We start from the raw sequence: 20374 nt of genomic DNA, 5'->3' as shown, positions 1-20374 counted from the left end.
TACTCCTGCCCCCAACTCCCCGTTTCTGGGATTACAATCATATGCCACCAGGTCCAGTTGAAGTGGTACTGGGAGGGACGTTTATGCCATGCAGGCTCTCTACTCCCAACTGCGCTACAGCCCCCGCCCCCGCCCCCACCTATTCATCTTAATTTATGTGTATGGTGTGCTGCATGGGCTTATGTGCACCACGTGCATGGAGATGCCTACAGAGGCCAGAGAACTTTGGATCCCCTGGAACTAAAGGTAGTTGTGAGCCATCTAACATGAGTGCTGGGAACTGAACCCTGGTCCTCTGCAAGAGCAGTAAGTGCTCCTAACTGTGGAGCCATCTCTCCAGTCCCTAGGTATTTATTTTTGAAACAGGATCTCCCTATGTAGCCCAAATTGGGATCATTGTACTCAGCTCTCCCGGCTCAGCGCCCCCCCCCCCCCCCCATCCCACACACACACCATTTTTTTTCTCATGATACTTGGAATCCAATGGAGGATCTTACTCATGATAAACACGTACTCTTCCACTGAGCTACATCTCCAGCTCAGGTATCAGCTTTTCTCTCTGGGATGTGAGTATAAACCAGCCCATACTCCATTTTTTTTTTAAGGCTCCTAAACCTTGAATAAAATCACTTATAGATGCTGCGTTCATACCATGTGGCAGCCTGGGATTTCCGAGAGGTAGAAAGGGCCAGAAGGATTAGACAGAAACAGGGATAAATAAAAGGGGAATTAGTCATCGTGAGGCTTGGCAGGGCAAGGGAGGACAACTGAGGCACAGGCTCACTGGAGGTTGAGCTGGCTCGGCGCCTGGAAGGCAGATCCATGAGGGTTGTGGGGAGGGCCTAGCCCAGGGTATCAGAACACTGGCAGGCTTGGGGTCTGGGACAAAGTCCTGAGCCAGTGCAGGACTTGGTAAAAAATCATTAATTTTTCTTTTCAAGCCAGAGCTCTGACCCGGGCCTTTTCCTGTCTTCAACAGCAGCGTCCGTGCTCAGGCCTGAGCTGCAGTATCTTCCCTGGAGTTTCCCATGGCCTCCCCATGGCCAACCTGAGTCTGCTCCTCAACCTGAGGCTACATTTGAAAGACCTGAGGATTCCAGGTAAGTGGGACTCGGGGAGCTGGAAGGGGTAACTGCAGCTGGGAGAAAGAAACAAGGTTAAGTTGCCTCTGAGGTAAGCCTGTGCTGTGCTCTGGGGCAGACAAGGACCTGGTGTCCACGACAGCAAGGCACCTGTGACCATGACATCAGCCAGAGGAAGTCCATCCCCGCAGAAGCCTTTGGAGTGTGTCCTGATGGAGACAAAGCCTCCTGGCCTCCTGGGCCCCCATCCTCCCTCTCCCTCCCTCCCTCCACCTTCCTGGAGGTGAGAAGCCAGACCCTGCTGCAAGAGCAGGGGGGTTGCCCAGCCAGCTGCTATGGAAGCCTTCAGTGACTCAGCTGGGTAGGGGAGTGTTTATGAGCAGCCGAAATGGCTGTAAAAGTGGCACCTTGCTTCACTTATGGCCTGGCCACCCCATCCTATACTGGCCTCTTGGCTCAAAAAGTTTCCAGAGGGACCGGTAACGAGAGAAATGTCTGGGGTTTGAAACCTGGGAGGAATCCTGATCTGAGGTCAGGGTTCAGCCACGGGTTGTAAATCAGACTGGGATAAAGGCTTAACCTGGGGTCAGGTTCATTGTGGGGCCAGAGCAGTCTGGAGCAGGGCTAATCTTGGCATGCAAGTGACTTTGGGGCTAAGTTGGGGGTGAAGTATGGGGATGAAGGGTGGTGTCTCAGAACCAGATGTGGGCTCCTGGTTCCACAGAGCTTCCAGGCAGGTGACAAGGGGTTTTCTGAGAGAGTAAGGCCAGGCTACAGAGCTGGAAGGACTGTGCAAGGCTGACGGTCCAAGTGGCCCCAGGTTCTGTGTACCTTGGCTAGAGCCCTACTCAGACTGGTAGCAGCAGAGGCCTATCCGTCCGCGGCTGCCACACCAGCAGAGGTGGAGCCAGAGTCCAGACACTGCTCTGGTCCTGAGCTATGGTGGCCATCTTATCTCCTCCTGCTAAGTCCCAACTGGGGATCAAAGAGAAAAACACAGACCCACTCCCTACTCCTGGCCTTACTTTTCCCAACTCCATTGAAAACTGATCTGAAACAAACCAGAAACTGACCCTACAGCCCAGGGCATGCCAGTCAAAGGGCAAGGCTGGCTCTACCCAACCCTGGTGTGCTGCTAGTTAATATGCGATCCCTCGCCCCATTCCGAAGGTGGCAGTTTAACCAGGGGCCTGAGGGTAAGTTGGGTGATCATAGTGTGGAATGTCTAGTAGGGAACTCTGGGGTGAGGTACTTGATAGAGCTAGGGAAATGCCCTCAAGGGACGCAGAGACCATCACACCGCTCTAGCAATTGCCACAGCCCACCCTGGTCCACCCAAGGGCAAAGCTTAGCTTTCTTTTGTTGTTTCATTTTCTTGAGACTATGTAGCTCTAGTCTGTAACTAACTATATAGATCAGGCTAGCCTCGAACTCACAGAGATCTGCTTGATTCTGCTTCCCAAGTGCTGGAATTAAAGGTGTGCACCACCATGCCCAGCCCAAAGTACAAGTCAAGAGGTTTCTATTGTTAGAACTAGGAACTCTGCCCGGTCAACTCCTAGATGGCTCTCATTCTTGATTCCAGTATGTTCTTTTCTCATCACCAAGGGAAAAGACAGCCGTCACCATCACATGAAACTTGGGTCATTTAGAAACACGTAACACTGAGACCATCAAAGCATATAGCACTGTGTTCTTCCATTCTCAAAGAACAGGCATACCATACAAGAGAGAACTGAGCTCCCACCCAGTACTACTGAGGATGTGGGGACACAAGTAGGGACACGTGTTCTCCATACCAAACGAAGGAGTGAGATCCTGACAGGGAAACCGAAAAACCAGACAGAGGTGTGAGCGTGAGCAGACCAGAAGTCCAGCAGACTGTAACTATTGGGAACAGTCACTTTGAAGGAAATAGCAGTCTTTGAACACCAGGACAAGAAACTCAAGAGCAGTGGACACAGAAGAGGCGCATGGCAGAAGCATGTTTGAGGAAGGCAGTGTGGACGTGAGTTCCGGTTCTCACCGAAGGACGGGGCCATCCTTGAGATGGAGAAAAGGCTTTTTGTCAGGGAGAGCTGAGCTCATTTGCATAGAATGCTTGTGGAGAGCCCCTGGAGCTCACGGGCTTGCACAGTTTGTCCCTTTGAGTAAGCTGGACATCTCCCCGATTTTGCAGATGTCAAAACTGAGACCAAGACCCCCGGAGAGTACTAGTGATTCGAACACAGAATTGGTAAGTAAGCAAGCAAGGGTGCCAGTTAACCGGGTGGTATTTTTCAGGGCACCATACTTCCTTCACCAGGCCTTTCCTTACCCCTCTGTTCCAAGCACTTCCAACCTTCTCTGCTGCCTGATGCTCCCTACCTGGTACTCAAGGAGGTGGTAGGCTTGGAAGTCCAAAGTCTAGGACCCAGGGGTCCAGCATGGAGTACATAAACTCCACCTCCCCTTACTAGCCTCAACCTACACACACACACACACACACACACACACACACACACACACACACACACACACACACACACACACCACTCCTCTCTCTTTCCCCACGTCGAGGGTCCCAAAACAGCCACCAGCATTTGGGAGCCGGCGTGATGGAGGGAGGTGAAGTGTAAGAGTGGATGTCCTAGCTGAGCCCCAAGTCCTGTAACCTCGAATCGCCCGAACTGGGCTAGGTGGGACAGCTGGAGATGCCTGGTAAGCAGCCGATAGGTCGAGACATCTTAAGATACCCAGATTGGAAAGGGACCCCTCTAAGCTCCAGACCTAGGCAGGAGGAGCACTATGTGGTTCTCGGATCGCTACACCCCAGGACCAGGGATGGGACAGAGGATGGAGGACCTGGCAAGGGCGGGGCGGGACGCGAGGGCGTTGGCTGCATAGCCTGACTCTGGCTGGAGGTGGAGCAGCTTCCCCAGGGTCCCTACACAGCCAGAACAGGAACCCCACGGTGCACGGACAGTGCCGTGGCTCTAGGCGTGCGAAGTACTAGGCGGCCTCCCCAGTGGCTCCGCTCCTGGAGCCCGCCTGCTCATCTCTAGGGCTGGACGATCTGGGGGTGATGGGTGGTCTGTACTTTTCCAAAGGAGAGAGAGAATAAAGCAAAAGCGGGGACAGCGTCCCAGCCCCGGTTCTCAGGTCCCAATGTCAGAGCTCCCTAGACTCCGTGCCTCCAACACTCATCCTTCTGCCGAAAGACCCCGGGCCGGGTCTCTGGAGAGATGTCCCGGGGTGGGGGGCGACGGGCTCGGCTCTGCCCTCCACACACCCGCCCGGGAGGCGGTGGAGGGGGCAGGGGCGGAGGAGGCCCGGGGAGGGCGCGGGGGAGGGAAGAGTCTCCGGGCTGCGGGGGGAGGGGAGCGGCAGACGCCGAGGCGAGGGACGCGGCGAGGCGGGCGGCGGCTCCGAGCAGCGGCCAGGCGGGGGGCTCAGGAGGCCAGGCAGGCCAGGGGGGATCCCGAGAGCTCCATGAAGTCCCCCCGGGGCCGCGGACGGGGCGCTGGCTTGGGGAGGCTGTCGGGGGGGCCCCGACATTCATGGCAAGGCGGGGGCCGCGGCGGCGTGCTCGGAGTAAGTCGGGGCTTGGGGGGTAGGGTCGGGCGCGCGGGGCGCGGGAGGCCGGAGTGGGGCAGGAGCGACTCGGGGCCCGGCCAGGGCGGGCCCGGCTGCTCGGTCTCGGTGTCAGTCTGCGGCGCCTCCTCGGAGCCCGGTGGAGTCGCCAGCCCGCTGCCGCTCAGTTCGGTGGCTTTTTTGGAAACTTGCAAATGTTTTCGTAGAGGAGGGGAGGGGGGAAGCGAGGGAGTGACCGAAACCGAGCTTGGGGCCGCTGGAATAGCAGAGGCCAAGGCCGGGGAACGAGGGCGGAGGGAGTGTTCGGAGAGGGGGGGGGACGACGCTAGCTAGAGACCGACTGACAAGCAGACGGGCTGCCCCAGCGCCGGGGCCGCAGAAGCGCTCGTGCCGCTTGGGCGCACGCGGCGCGGGTTCGGAGGATGGGAAATGGGGTGCAGGAGGTGGCTGCCGAGGGCATGGGGGTCCAGCCTGGTCTGGGGAGCCCGGCCGCAGTGCCTCCGGAGAGCCCGGAGCTGGCGGCAGGAACCCCGAAGGGCTCAGTGTCGTTGCAAAAGTCGGGAGGGCATCCCGTCGTTGCACGCCCCGCGCAACTCAAAACGCGCCCCCTGCCCCGCCCCGACTCCCCTGTTGCCCACTGCCGCGGAGCTAAAAATAACAGCCTGGTCGCCCCCCGCAGACCGCGACCCCGACCCCTCCCCCGCCCCTCCCCCACTGGGCGTGGAGTGAAGCCACGGCTCCCAGTTCCCCCGAAGAGGGGGGAAAAAGACAGAGAGAAAGAAAGAAAGAAAAGGCGGCGCGGGAGGGGAGCGGGGGGCGGGCCGGGGGCGGGGGGCCCAGCCATATGGATGTGATTTCTCCGCTCCGAGGCAGACAGGCCGCTCAGCAGCGCTCGGCGCCCGCCCGCCGCCCGCCCGGCCTCAGGCTGCCTCCCTCCCTCCGCCCTCCCTCTCTCCATTGCGCCGGTTGGTTCTCTCGCTCGCCCTCGGCGTATGGGCCCCGCACCGGGCTCCGGGGCCTCGGGCCGCCCGGACGCCGGGGTCCCCTAGGACGGGGTGTGGGCGGGGCGGCCCGGCCTGACACAGCTCTGCACCCTCCAACCATCACCAGGGCCGGCGGCGGCTGCCCCGAGGGACGCGGCCCTAGGCGGTGGCGATGGGGGCCGCCCGGATCGCACCCGGCCTGGCGCTCCTGCTCTGCTGCCCAGTGCTCAGCTCCGCATATGCGCTGGTAAGTCCCTCTCCGTCTACATTCAAACACAAGAATCCTGGAGTTGCTCTGGGGTCCTTGGGCGAGTGGAGGCGCAAAGATTTGGGTTCTTCTAATAGTCTGAACTTTGGGATGGTGCCCCCCCACACCCGTCGCCGCTGTGAACCAGGAATCCTGGTGCCTGCTCTCGTTGGGGTGTCTTACTTACCGTAGGTTCCAGATGCCTGAAGTTTCCCCACTTCTGAAGACTTGGCTTGGGGTCCTGGGTCTGGAAGTCTGTGGTTGGAGTTTCCCTACACCATGCTTCTGTGAGCACACGGCTCTGGTCGTATGTATCTCTTTCGGTGGTGACAGTGTGATCCAGCGGGCTCTGGGTGTGGAGTGCCATAGACTGCGTTGGGGGCCTTTGCTTTCGCAAGTTTTGTTTGCACCCGGTGCTCAAAGCAGTGTGCAAGAAGTCTGAAAATCCCATAGACCGAGGATAGGGTGTAGAGCCCCCTCCAGCTCTCAGGATCCCACAGATACACAGAGGTATGCACTAATGGGACAGCTTTGTCCGAAGTGGAAGTCGTTTGCCCCGGGGAGGTGGGTGTGGTGTGGTATAGAGGTCCCCTGAAAGACAGACCTCACAGTACACCTTACAGAAGATGCGTGCTGTGTGTGGGGTATTCTGACGAGTGAGCTGATCTTTAGGGGTACTGTGCATGGTCTGAGAATGGAGACCAGGAGATAGACTAGTAAAGAGGGCTAGAGAGAGACCGAGTTAGGGTGAGAGCTCCGACCCCTGCAGGGACAGACTCAGGACAGCAAAGACAAGTGGAGAGCTGGAGACACTAAGGGGAATCATGATCCCATCTTGGGCTAGGGTCTGGGTGCCATTTCCCAGAGAGGGGAGGTTTTCCATCCTCTCCTATCCCACAGCGGTCCTATCTGAATTGTCCAGCCCATTCTGGAATCAGCTTCTGTGCCTGACTTTAAGGTCTTGTTGCCTCCGTACCCCAACCCCGACCCAGGTCTAGAGAGACAGGGCAAGCAGCTTCCTCCACAGGACAGAGCCTCTGATCCGAGGACAGGGGAGGTCTGGGACTCCTCCAGCTCAGCCTACAGCTTGTGTGACCTTGGATTGTCCTTCCCCACACCTCAGTTGCCCATCGGTGAAAAGAGAGCATGAGAAACATTTGCCGAACAACCTTGCCGTTTGCTGTTCTCCTTCTGTGGTCCCCCACATTCTATTTACCAGGCCCATACCCTCCCTATTCTGGTCCAAAGACTGCCCCAGAAAGGAACTTGTACACAGGGAAACAAGTTCGGAGGGCCTGAGCTTGCTGTTCCAGAGATGCTCCAAGCACGGGCAGCAGAGCTGTTTGCTGATTTCCTCAGTGACTTCTGTGTGTGTGCACATACATGTGCATGGGGTAGACCGGCTGATGGGTAAGGTATCCTGAGTGTGTGGCTGTGTGTCCATCAGCATAGGGCTTTGTGGGCATCTGGGTCGGTCCATGGGATTGTGTGTATTCAGGTCCACATGTACCTGAAGCTTCCGAGGGATGCACAGTTGTAGACACGTGTGTGCACGCATGCGTGCACCCTGTGAGTGTGTGTGCACACAGGTCTATTGTTTGCTTATTTGTATTTTAACATATGCTTCTTTGTTTTCTGTTTTTGCCAGTCCATTGTTCTAAGCACTTTACGCAGATCAGCTAGTTTAATCTTCCCAACAACCCTCTGAGGAAGGTATTTTCCCTGTTTTTTATTAACTCATCCAGATCCACTATGACCATTGTGTGTCTGATGTTAATCGGGTGCTAAGCCCTGTACCTCACTGTGTGTGGTGGAGGGGAGCCCCTAGGACTCCAGAACGCTCTGTGTGGAAGTTGAGGTATATGCAGAGAATTTTCCTGGTTTAGGAGGGCCCTGCACTGAAGACAGAAGGACAGATGCCAGTGTGGCTCTGCGGGGACCTTGCTGGGGCATGTGAGTGCAGTGGACCATCTCCTGCTTCCGGTCTAAGGGGTCTAGTCTGAGGGACAGGTTCGGCCAACCCACCAACCCACCACCCTGTGGGATCCCTGGGCTCAGCTGGAGTCAGCAAACAACTGGCAGCCTGCCCATTCTCTTTCCTAAGCCCATTTCTCTTTCCATAGCATACACATCTGCTATGTCCAGATGTGTATGTACAGGTACGGACAAAGCCCGTCTATCTCAGCTGTCACCAAACCTATAGACTACCTACTCAGCCAGATCCAAGGCCAGGCTCACTTCTCCCATGATCTTGTTTGGGGTACCAACGAGCATCCCACTGGGAGAACACTGACCGCAGCTGGACTCAGCTGGTCCATCTGTGTCACAAAGAAGAGTAGCCCAGAGACGAGCACTGAAGGAGTGAAGTTTAGATGGGGGGATAGGCCCACAGCTTCTGAGCAGGCAAGAGGATGGTCTTGTCCTTTGAGATCCTTTACCCTACAGACACCCTAGAGAGCCCTCAGCTCTCATGAATGTGATGGTCAGCAGCGAGGCAGGCCTGAGTGTGGGATATGACCCTTGGGTAGGGCTCCACAGAGAACGTGTGGTCTCTTAGGCTGGCTGCGCAGGCAGCCTCTTCCAACCAGCCCAGGGGGGCAGCTCAGAAGGTACTTAACTTTTTTAACATTTGTGTGTGTGTGTGTGTGTGTGTGTGTGTGTGTGTGTGTGTGTGTGTGTGTGTGTGTTTTACGAGTGCTTGCGGGAGTCAGTTCTCGCCTCCCACCATGTAGGTTCCAAGTATTGAACTTAGGTTTCAGGCTCAGATGGAGAGCACTTTACCTGCTAAATCATCTTGCCAGACCAAGGTGCTTGCTTTTCAAAGTAAGAACATTTATCGAGCAGTAGCTTTCCATAGAGTCTGAGCGAGAACCTGCCATATATATATGTATTTTCTCATCCTGCCCATTGCCCTGGCCACTTTATGGGGAAATGACCTTGAGGCTCACGTAGGAAGGCTGGCAGAAGAGGATCTGAACCATTTGAACCCAGGACTCAGACTTCTAGAGGATTCTTTCCTCTAAGTGAGGTGAAGGTCAACTCTAGGCAAGAGGTCCCTCTGTGTCACGTTGGGGTTTCTTTTCTTCTTAAAAAAAAAATTAAATCTCTGTTATCTTACCTTTTTAATTGTTTATTTCATGACTAATATGTGAGCACATGTTATTTATAATTGTTTTTGCATTATTTTAATCTCTGTAAATGTGCACATGCGTGCATGTGCTTGGGTCTGAAGGTCTGAGGACAGCCTGGGTGTTGTCCTCGCCTTCCACCTTATTTGAGACAAGGTCTGTCTGGCGTGCTGCTGTGCACACCAGGCTAGCTGGTTCTCAGGCTTCTGAGGAGTCTCTGGTTCGTCTTTATGTGGGTTTGGGAATCCAAACTCTAGTCTTCATTTGGGAGCAGCAAGCGCCTTCCTCCTGAGCCATCTCCGCAGCCCAAGAGTTCAAATGATACAGAGAAAACAGAAGTTTTCTTTGGGCACTGTCCAATCCCAGTCCCCTTTCTAGAGAAAGACATTTTGATAGTCTGGGGAGGGTCCTCTGTCTCTGTCTCTCTTTGTATGGCACCTCTTTGTATACATAGCAAGTAGAGGAATGTCTCTTGTTTTCCATTTGTTTTAAAATAAGTCCAGCAAGCTTTCTCCATAGGGCTCTGTGACATGTGCGTCATTGTACCCAAAGGTGCATCTTCCTGTGAATGTAAATCTTTTAAATTACGTATTTTATATTTTTTGTGTTGGTGTGTGGGTTTTTGTGTATGTATGCAGTGCCTGAGGAGGCCAGAAGAGCCTGTCAGATCCCCTGAAGCTGGGGTTACAGGCTGTTTTAAGCTGCCTGCAGTGGGTCCTGGGGACAGAACTTAGGTCCCCTGCCAGAACAGTATGTGCTCTTACAGAGCCATTTCTCCAACCTCCAAAACTGTTTTTTAAAAATTATTTTATTGTATGCTTACTGTTTTGGCTGTGTGCATGTCTGTACGCCGTATGCATGCAGAGCCTGAGGAGGCCAGAAGAGGACGTCAGATCCCCTGGAACTGGAGTTACAGGCAGTTGTGAGCCACCATATGCTGTAGGGAATCCAACCTGGGTCCTCTGGAAGAACAGCCAGTGCTTTTAAACACTGAGCCATCTCTCCAAGTCCTTTTTAATCCTGTATACTATTCCAAAGTCTGAACTTCGTTAAACATTCCTGAGGAATGCACATTCAGATCCTTTCTTCACAATCCATGTATGTGTGTCTGTGTGTGTGTGCACGCGCGTGTGTGTGTGTGCACGCACGTGCGTGTGTGCGTGCGTGCATGCATGTGTGTGCACATGAGTGTGTACATGTGAGAGAAGTTCCAGATGGTAGCAGAGAAGCTCCTTGAAATGCCCTCTTGGTTCACCATGTGACCATTTCCCGGTAGGATATTTCTAGAATTTGTCTTTGCTGGGTCTGAGAACATGCACATTTTTCATTTTAATAGGCATGGCCAAATTGCCCTCTAAAAAGCTGTGCTGGTTTATACTCACCAGGACTGACCACAGGGCCCTCCCTGCTCGGCTCTGTTTCACAGGATGCAGTGAGGGGCCCTTTTGTCTCATCTTAGTATTTTCGTAGGTGAAAAACGGTGTCTCCTGTCATCCTAATTTACCCTCTGCCCATGACTTTCAGATTTTATACTTGTTTATTATCCAACTGCCCAGAGAGCTCGCTCAGAGCTATTACCCATCTTTTCTGTGAGTTATTTATCTTGCTTGTATTGATTTGTCGAAGCTTTTTATATCACCTGCCCTTAAACACATCCTCTTCCCCTGCCCCCCAACTCCCAGAACTGCCTGAGGGCAGAGCAGTGGACGAGGGGCACAGGCCCTCCCGGGAACTTGGGTTTTCTTCGGAATGTTTTAATGAGGCGTCAAGCAGCCTCCCCCAGATTCCTGTTGTGGGCCTTCTGGGGACACTCCCTGGTCCAGCTACCACATCAGGAAGGCAGCTATTTCAGAGTGCCCCAGGAAAAATAAAAGGTACGGTGGGGTTCTCACAGAACCTTGAAATTGTCTTTCAATTGACTAGGAGACAGTGCAAAGTTTGCTCAGGTTCACAGACGCTGGAGACCTCTCAAGTCCTCTGGAACCCCAGCTTGGGGCCAACCTTGTGCCTGAGCTGAGAGCTAGTGAGATCCCATTCTGCTGACCCGGCTAGGGTTAGGTTAGGCCATCCCATCCTTCTGGGCCTTGGACCTCCTGCCTAGCTCAGGTAGAGGCTGCCTGTGAAGATCCACCCTGTCCTAGCAGCCAGCTCTGCCATCCCAGGCTCCATCCCACCGCCTGCCCCAAAGGCGGCCACGCTGGCTGGCTGGCTGGGATGAGAGGCGTCACAGTGCCTCCCCCAGCCCCTCCCAGCCCCAAACACAGGCAGCCTGTTCAGGAAGGCCTGGCAAGGGGGAGGAAAAGTCAGCACTTGTCAGTGGTGGCGGGGCAGGATGAGGAGCCCGTCCCAGCCTGCCGTGGCCAGCCAGATGGACAGAGGGCAGCAAGGGACAAAAGAACAGTCCCCAGCCAGATGGCATGGGAAATGGCGAGAGGTGCCAGCATGGGTCCTAGTAGTGGAACCTGGAGAAGGGGTGCAGGAAGGCCACAAGGTCACGAAGGGATCTCCTGAGAGCCAAGTATTTCTTTTTTACTTTGCTGGAGTCATTCACATCCTCACTTAACACCAAGGTCCAGTTGTGCTCTTCCCAGTTAGAGGGGCCAGCTGCATCCCAACATCTGTGGCCCCTCTCACTTCTATGGCTACTTCTACCACTGAGTCAGTCCTCTTTGTGGATGCTTGCTTGATGCAACAAAGGTTACATACACGCCAGATGCAACATACAATCCAATGGAGAGATGGTGTTATGGCTGGTGCCACAGCATCCGTGTAGCTGTGTATGTCCTTTGCTCCGAGACTACTGCTTTGGTATAAAGTGCACCTTAGCTCTGCTCCTGGCCCTCTCCTTCTAGCTATTCTCTAGGCCTCAGTCTCCCTTTTTATAAAATGGGTATGTAGTAGAAGGCGAGGTGGTCATGAGTGCCAGCAGACACAGAGGGTCTTGTGGGACAGGAACATCCAGGGGCAAACACCACATATGTCTGCCTTCGCCAGTGGCAGGCAAAGAAGCAAAGCACACTGTCCCTTAGGGGACCAGGCTGACACTGGCAAGGGGGTTGCTGATGTGACCCAAGAGGGCATCCTGCTAAGAAAATATTATGCCATAGATGCCCCTTGCACAGAAGCACAAGTGTCAACTGAAAAAGAGACCCCTTCATTTCCTCCGGGTCTGTCCGGAGGGGTAGAATTTTGACACGTCTGAGATCACAGGTGCCGATGTGTAGACTGTGGCAGGGAGGGGAGGAAGCTAGGAGGAGTGGCCTCATTTGGTGATGGTATGGACCGCCGTCTCTACCATCATCACCATCACCAGCCTTGGTCTGCACCCTGCTACCTCCCGCTTCGCCATCCGTATGAGGGGCTCCCTGGGAGCTAAGCTAAATTAGAACATCTTAGCCAGGCATGGCAGTGTCCACCTGCAGTGTAGTGTGCAGAACTGGAAGATCTCAGATCACGAGATCGAGACCCCACCTGAGCTTGGGGATGACAAAATACACCAGGTCTCTTGACAGCACATCCTCCACACGGGGGTCAGCAACATCCAGGGTTGTAAGTAGCATGCCAACTTCAGCCCGTCTGTCTGTGTCTTGTCTGGAGCTTCCCTCACGAGCCTGTCTCAGTGTCTGCAGGCTGCCCTCCCAGCTCAAGGCTAGAGTTGTATGCCACCCCTGCAAGTTCACACACTCTAAACATGCTTGTGTGTGCATGAGAAGGCTCTATGCTGCGCTGCTGGAGAGGGTGTTATGACAGGCGGGTCTGAGAGACTGTCAGCCCTAATCCATAAAGTGGAAGACCGTATGCAGGACAGCTGGTGCCAGGGCTGGTGACCCTGTCACTTGGTGAGTATGGACTGAGTGGCATCTGGCCATGACCCAACCCCTAGTTCCTCCGTCTTGTTCCTGAGACCCAAGATACAGATTCTGGATCTAAAAAGATGCTGGTCTAAGTTCTTCCTACTCTGGAGCTGTGCCAAGAAGACGGCACTCTTAGAGGGGAAGCAGGCGACTGGGCTGGGAGGGGGAAGGGAGTCGCAGACAGTGTTGATGTGTGGGCTAGTCAGAGTTGACAGTAGCTCCTCTGTCATCCCTCCTCGACCAGGATAGAGGTCTGATAATCTTGCCTATGTCCAACCTAAACTTGGGGGTCTGTCAGTGACCTTGAATGATGATGTGGGTTCAGGGAGCTATCCAGGCACACCTCACCCAGCACTGGCCCCATTCCTGGCCCTCAGTTCTCTCTAGGATCCCACAGCCCACCAGCCCCTTGCTGTGGACCCCTGTAGACAAAGAGGTTGGGGTGGGATGGGAGTGGTGAGTTAGTCCCATTGCTCACAGTAGCTATAACAGCAACCAGCTTTCCTCAGCCTGCCCTGCCCAGGCTTTGGATGCAGTACTTCATTTAAATCCACAGTAGCCTTACTGTTATTCTGATTTTACAGGAAATCTAAAGCACTGGGCGTAAGCAACTTTGCCAGAGACACTAGTCAGTGGTAGAGGTGGGGTTGAGACTCCAGTGTTAGTATGGAATCCCAGAGGTGTGGCTGAAAGACAGTAAGGGTATCTGGGCATTCCAGGTGAGGAGCTGTGCTCTGAGGCTGGGATGCTCTGGGTAGAGGGCTGCCTCTTCCCCTTGGAGAAGTACTTTCCTCACTCTGAGCTGCAATTCTTCCTGTGTGGCAGCTCTGTTCTGATTGGGATGACAGAGAAGTAGGTCTTAACGCCCAGGGAGGGCAGAGACAGGGCCATAGTCCTTGGGGGTGGATGAAGGCTTGTGGAGGAGGATGCTAGAAGCATATGGCCTTCCCTGTCCAGATAAGACTGTAAAATGGGGAGCTAACAACAGGTGTGTAGATGTAACCAACCGTCTTATTAAATAAGAAACACAGAGCCAATACAGAGATGAAAGCCAAGAGGTCAGAGCAATAGCTAAGAGCTAAAAACCTTACCCCTCTCGCTGTACCTCTCCGAAAGAGCTACTTCCTGTGTTTGTCTTTTTTTTTTTATAGAGTTTCTGTTCTGCCTTCTCATTGGTTGTAAACCCAACCACATGACCTCCTAGTCACTGCCTGTCTGTACAGACCTCCAGGTCTTCTATGGTTGGTATTGAGATTAAAGGCGTGTGTCTCCAATGCTGGCTGTATCCTTGAACACACAGAGACCTACCTAGCTCTGCCTACCAAGTGCTGGGATTAAAGGCGTGCACCACCACCACCCAGCTTTTGCTATGGCTTGCTAATAGCGCTGACCCCCGGGCAACTTTATTTATTAACATACAAATCACATTTCAGTACAAATAAAATATCACTATACAGTTGGAAGGTTAAACAGACACCCCTACCCCCACCTGAGGCGCCTGAGTGGGCACGGTGGTCAGTCTCTGTTGTCAGCTGGACAGTTCTCAACCCATGACCTCTTCCCTCTAATCTAGGCCATTAGCTTATATTCCCTGGTCACATCAGTGGCTAGCCAGCCATTAGGAAGCTGATGCATCAGCTAGTCTTTAGAGACCAATGGGAGGTCCAGTCAGTCACTCAAGAGCACTCCACTAACTGGGAGAAAACTACGGTGGATTCTGTATCTTGGGAGGGGAGGAGATGGGCAGAAGGAAGGGGTCGTAGACAAATGAATATGGGAGGGAGAAATGACAGATGGTGGTTATGGGCAGGTGGTAATATTGGTGATGGTGCTGATGTTGCCTGTGGTGATTCTGGTCTTGATGGTGATGAGGTAGGCAGATGGTGGTAGTAGCCATTCTGGAGGTGGTGTGGTGGTGCTTTAGTAATGGTGGTGGTAGTGGTGTTGGCTCGAATATGCCATTGATGATGATGGTAATGGTGGCTGTGTTAATGGTAACAGTAGTGTTTATGGTGGGAATGGTACTGGCAGCAGTGGTGGTGGTTATGTTGGTGCTAATGGAAGGGTGGTAATCGATGGCGATATTAACTGCAATGATAGAATGAATGGTAGTGAGTAGATGCTGTGATAGGAGTGAGGTGGGTAAGAAACGGACCCTTTAGTAGCCCAATCCCCAGTGTCAGACACATAGGAGAACTTCAGGGTGGCTTTGGAGGTCCCTGGATCTTAGCAAGCCAATTTGTCCTATCTGGTCCTTACTACTTTGCACCAACCAGCTCTGCCATAGGTGTGGTTAAGACAGTGAGAGGCATGGGGTCAGCAGCACACTGGAATCCGATTCAGCCTTCCTGGGACTCCTAGGCGTTAAGACTAGCTGCGTCCCAAGAGTCCATTTCAGACCCAGGCTCAGGAAGCAGCAGACACAGGCATGCATGTTGAGAAGTTCTACAACACTCACAGAAGCCCACACATAGTCCTTTGTCCACAAGCATGTGTACACGTGCATGTTCACAAACACATCAGGCTTCAGGGCCCAAATAGACATGTTAGGTGGTTCCTATGTGAGGACTTACAGAAATGGGGCACACAGAAGTTTACCCACCGGCCAGACAGCGGGTGCGCGGCCAGTCACACGCACGCGCAGAGATGCTCGCGCGCCTCCGCTAAGTAAAACCAGCAAGACTCAACTCCGCGGAGCCAATTGGAGACTCCTTGGCCTGAAAGCCCGAGCTGCTGCCGCCAAGAGACGCGGTCAATTAACTTCTCTCTGCAGCCGGACTCCCTGACCCGGGCCGTCCGCCCCCTCCCGCCCGCCCCCTGCCTGACCCGCCTCCTTCCTTCCAGGCCTCCAAATTCTCTGCCCCTCGTAGCTCCACCCTTGCTAAAGAGACCCGCCTACACGGCCCGGCACGGGCTTGCCGCGCTGCCTGTTCTGGGAGATCAGGCTGTGTTCTCTGATTTAAGGCAGAGGCAGCCTTTCTAGGTGAGTCTCAGGGCCGAGAGGTCTGACAGCCCTGGGCTGTCCCAGAGCATCACAGCCTATCCCGGGGTGTGAGCCCTTAGAGGTCGTACTCAGGGTCGGGATAGGGACTGCTCTCAGGCAGGATGCTGGCTCCAGCTTCCAAGTCAGGGGAGACTCAGATCCTCTCCAGCAGCCACCAGCTCAGCAAGAGACTATTCCCTACCCTTACGCTGTTCCCTTTTCCCTGGTTAAAGTGATGTTACTGGGTCCCAGTGGGTGTATAGAGTGGAAAGAGAATGGGAACATTCCTGCAGAGAGGTCAGCAGGAGCAAAGGCCTGGGCCTGGTCACACAGCTCGGCAGCATCTGCTGGGGTGGAGGAACTTCCCGTGGGATGAACGTTCCTAGTGCTGCATGTGGGGGTCTGGCGAGTCCCCTAGCTACTCTCCCAGCGGTTCTTCCACTCTCCCTCTTGGAGACCCCAAGAAGGGAGGGTGAGACCCTGTCCTTTACTGGGAAAAGCACTGACTGGGTGCTGGGCCAGGATGGAAAATGGTGACTGCCATGGTCCCCAGAGGCCTTGAGACTTGAAGGAATTCAGGCTGGGTTTGTCCCTTCAGAGTTCAGCACTCCAGATCCAACCCCAGGTCCCCAGCAGGCAGCCAGGATCCTGTGAGGCTCCATCCTGGGACATTCCATCCGTTCCCATGTGCCCCAGGGGAATGGACTAGACAAAGCATCGCAATGAATGCTGGGTTACTGCTGGACATACAGGGGACAGCCCCCATCCCTTTCTCCTTCCTGCAAGGGGCAGGTCCCAGCCCTGGTGTTGCCATGACTCCAGAGCTTTAAAAGGGGAGCTCTGTAAGGCACATGCCCCCCATGGGGCAGGCCTCCCCCAGCCTCTCTGAAGGGAGCACCTCCGAGGGGGAAATCCCTGGGAGGCTGGTTGACTTTGGGACCAGCTGCCTCACCTGGAAATGTTGCCTACAGTCTGATCTTTGGCTCGGCAGGTGGACGCCGACGATGTCTTTACCAAAGAGGAACAGATTTTCCTTTTGCACCGCGCCCAGGCCCAGTGTGACAAGCTGCTCAAGGAAGTCCTGCGCAAAGCCGGTGAGAGTGGGGAGATGGGGTGGCATGGGGGTGCGTGAGATACGGGTGGGGAGGGTTTGAAGGTGTTAACTCGGGGTGGGCTTAGTAAAGGGAGACCAGCCATAGTAAAGGCCTAAAATGTAAGCGGGTGTCTCGTTTGCAGACGGAGATGGGAAGGCAGACAAACACACAGCCCCAGTGGATTTAGAAGGGGGGAGCTTTGATGAGGGTACAGGGCCTTAACAGGGTGGCTGAGCCAACTTCCCTAAAGAAAAGATAGCCAAGCCATGTCTAGAAAGATGGGGAGGTCCCTGAGAGACCATCTGGACACAGAGCTCTAGGGTAGAAATGGGGGTAGGTGGGATAGAGAGACAGGGATGGGTGTGTGTGACTCGGCCTATAGCCTGGAGAGGCTGTTTGACCTGCTGGGAGGGGGGTTCCCCACAGCATCTCTAAGGGACCATTACCATGGGGAAGGGAAGCTTCACCCATCCAGTCACAGTTCAGACTCCTCACCTCAGGTGCCCCCTCTCTGCCCCCTTCCTTGAGTCCATTTCCTGGAAGCAGATATAGGCTGCATTGGCATTCAGCCAGGCTTCTGAAGTCCGGCTGGTCTCATCAATAGAGGAGGCCAGACCTTGACTTACCGTCCCTCAGAGCAGCTTTCTCCCTGGTGCCGGCTCTTGGGTTACGGGGAGACAGCAGTAGTGCGTACCCAGCACACAAGCAAATGGTGGCAGATTCTCTGTGAAGCACATGGACCTTGTTCAGATTCATCAGGACTCACTCTGTATGCAGAGCCCTGCCTACCCTGGCCCCACCTGTGGCTCCCAACCGCATCAAGGGTAGGGGCAGATGAGCCCCCTCGTTTGATCCTAAACCTGGCTCTCTTCCTAGTTGTGGAGTCTGTGGTGTGTGTACATCTCTGACTCCTCGTCCACCATGGAACCCCTCCCCGAGGGTGGAGGCAGGGGAATGGTGACGGCCATTCTCGTCCCAGCCCAGGTTGCCTGGATTCGGCTTCCCACGGAGCCTGATATGGGGGCGGGGGTACCCTGGCTTGGACTGTAGCTGAAGTCACACAAGTCAGACAGTGAGGACTTCCAGCTAAGGAGGCAGAAAGGCCAGGCTCCAGCTCAGGTGGTGTCTTCCGGGGCACTTGTAGACGCTGCAAAGCCAGACTCGAGTGTCGGAGGGCAGAGGACAGGGTGGGTGCACTCGTCCGTGCGCTCCTGACACAATGCAGTCTTCACTCTTGGTCCTTCCCCGCCGGCCTCCTCACCTGCATCACACCCTGGCCTAGCCGCCTGACTTGGTCTTCACCATCACCTCTCCGCCCCATCGCTCCCAGTGTTTGCCATGCGCCCTCTGGTGGGCCGTTCACTCCTTCGTGGTCCTGGCTCCCGGGTTGCCAGCCTTCCTTCCCTCTCTTGCTGTCCCAACACTCATATGGCCTTTATGCCCATTTGGACCTCTGCTGACCCACTTCACTTCCTGACTGTCTCTCTGTCTGGCAAACACTTCACAGTTTCTGAGTCACGCACTCATCCTTCATCTCTGGTCGCCCAACAACCTGAGTATCGGCATCCTTGGTAGAGTCAACTGCTCACTGTAAAAAGGGGGGGGGGGGGGGACTGGAGCGGGGAACAACCCAGGGCTGCTTTTACAGCACAGCTGATGGATAGAACTGCCCTGATTTCTCCAGCCAACATAATGGATTCAGACAAGGGGTGGACACCAGCATCCACGTCAGGGAAGCCCAGGAAAGAGAAGGCTTCGGGAAAGTTCTACCCTGAGTCTAAAGAGAACAAGGAGGTGCCCACTGGCAGCAGGCGCCGAGGTATGTCTGTCCCCCCATCCTCTACTCCTCCCCAGGAGCCATTTGACAGGCTCAGATCCACCTGTCCCCACCTTTCTGTCCCAGTCATGTGGGTTCCTGTGGGAAGTCAGAGACCACAGCTCCCTTCCCAGGAAAACAGGCCAGGAGACAGCCACAGGGGCAGCAGGAGACTGGGGAGGCAGGTCAGCTGGGTGACTTCAGGACACAAAGAATGTGCACAGTCGACTCACCCAGCACTCCCCAGAAGAGGATCCAGAGCTCCAGGAAACCCATGACCCACCAAGATAGAGATAACAGTCGGGGAGAGATGTAGAGAGACACAGGCAACAAGATGCTCAGACCAAAAGTCTGGTACTTGGTATATCAACGGAGGTACAGAAAGACACATCGTGGGAAGAGGGTAGGGCAGCCTCAGAGGGGTGGAGACAGACAGTGGGACAAGGAGAGAAGAGGACAGAGGGAGGGACAGGGTTGCCTCAGGGAGGTGAGGAGAGACAAACAGAGCCCAAGCTGTGGCCACAAGGCCAGTTAGAGCCAGCAGGGTGGGCAGCAGATTCCAGATGGGCCACATCTGGGAGCCTGTGGTCACCCTGTGGCTCCCCAGGGACCAGAGGGAATTGTGGGCCTGGCGGGGTGGGGCTGGGAATATGGCGCCCAGGACAGAGAGCCTTTCACCGAGCTGGGCGGGTCCAGCCATCAAGGCTGCCTTCCAGGGAGGTTAGAGTCCTGTGGTCAGAGTCTTGCAGGGGGAGAGAGGGGGGCTGTAAGCTGGGACGGAATGTGGGTGATCTAGAGGCCGGGGACCCTCTGAGGTCATTTAGCATGGCTGCCAGGACTCCAGAGTGGGCTGTATCACTGTCCTTTGAAACCCCCCATTACCACTGGATTTGGAGGGCTGTACACCTCTTGAGTGGTGGTTGGTCGTGGTCTTCTGTGCAGCCCTGGATGGTAGACGTCTAGGCTGATAATGGTCAACTTCCCACTGAGGAAATGGAAACGCAGAGTGGACACCTGTGTGAGGCTAGTGCTTTCGGAGTCCAGCTGGCACCAAGAACCAGACTTCCTTCTTCTGTGGTCTCTAGGGAAGGGTCACATAGGGAGCCTCCAAGCTGGGGGGAAAAATCTGAGAAAATGCTCTTCTTCAAGCTGGTTGTAGTGGTGCATACTTTTAATCCCAGAACTCGGGGCAGAGGCAGGTGGATCCCTGTGAGTTCAAGGCCAGCCTGGTCTAGCTACATAGTGAAACAATGTCTTTTTTTTAAATCCCTTCTTAGACACTTAGAAGGTGGGACCAAGAGCAGAGAGAGAAAAGGCTCAGCTGAGGCCTCGAGGCCAAGGCCTGTGGCATGTAACCTCAACATGTTATCCACCTCTCTTGTCCCTTTCCAGACCATCTGGAAAATGGGATTCATGTCAGTACTTCATCACAGGGGCTGCAGTAAGTTCTCTGAAGCCAGTGGGTTTAGGGAACAGGAGGAAATAAGAACTCAATATATTCTTTCCAGAATGTTCTAAACCTGAAGCTTCCAGTCACAGGGCATATATTGCCCCTGTGGGAGTCAAACCACAAGTGTGTTCTTGTCCCCTGTCCCTTAACTATGGCTCTGACTC

General features: G+C 54.6%; 1 protein-coding gene across 6 annotated transcripts in view; it reads left to right on the top strand.

The window, feature by feature from the left end:
• The first annotated feature begins 4489 nt into the window (after positions 1-4489).
• Positions 4490-20374, top strand: part of Pth1r (parathyroid hormone 1 receptor) — a 28561-nt gene continuing 12676 nt past the window's right edge. Inside the window, exons 1-4 of one of the 6 annotated variants that reach the window (XM_052722024.1) lie at positions 4490-4655; positions 5766-5885; positions 16842-16944; positions 18593-18763. In XM_052722024.1, the coding sequence (XP_052577984.1) occupies positions 5811-5885; positions 16842-16944; positions 18593-18763 (349 nt within the window). In that variant the 5' untranslated portion in view covers positions 4490-4655; positions 5766-5810. Of the gene's footprint in view, positions 4656-5765; positions 5886-5921; positions 6193-6212; positions 7599-15738; positions 15851-16841; positions 16945-18592; positions 18764-20374 lie in introns of those variants that run through there. The other 5 variants (XM_052722040.1, XM_052722015.1, XM_052722030.1 and 2 more) reach the window with 5 other exon arrangements.

Source organism: Peromyscus californicus, unplaced genomic scaffold, assembly GCF_007827085.1.
Source record: "Peromyscus californicus insignis strain IS unplaced genomic scaffold, ASM782708v3 Scaffold_11__1_contigs__length_118956290, whole genome shotgun sequence".
Classification (NCBI taxonomy): domain Eukaryota; kingdom Metazoa; phylum Chordata; class Mammalia; order Rodentia; family Cricetidae; genus Peromyscus; species Peromyscus californicus.
Note: the sequence above shows the minus strand (reverse complement) of the source record. Positions and strands in the feature narration are given on the sequence as shown.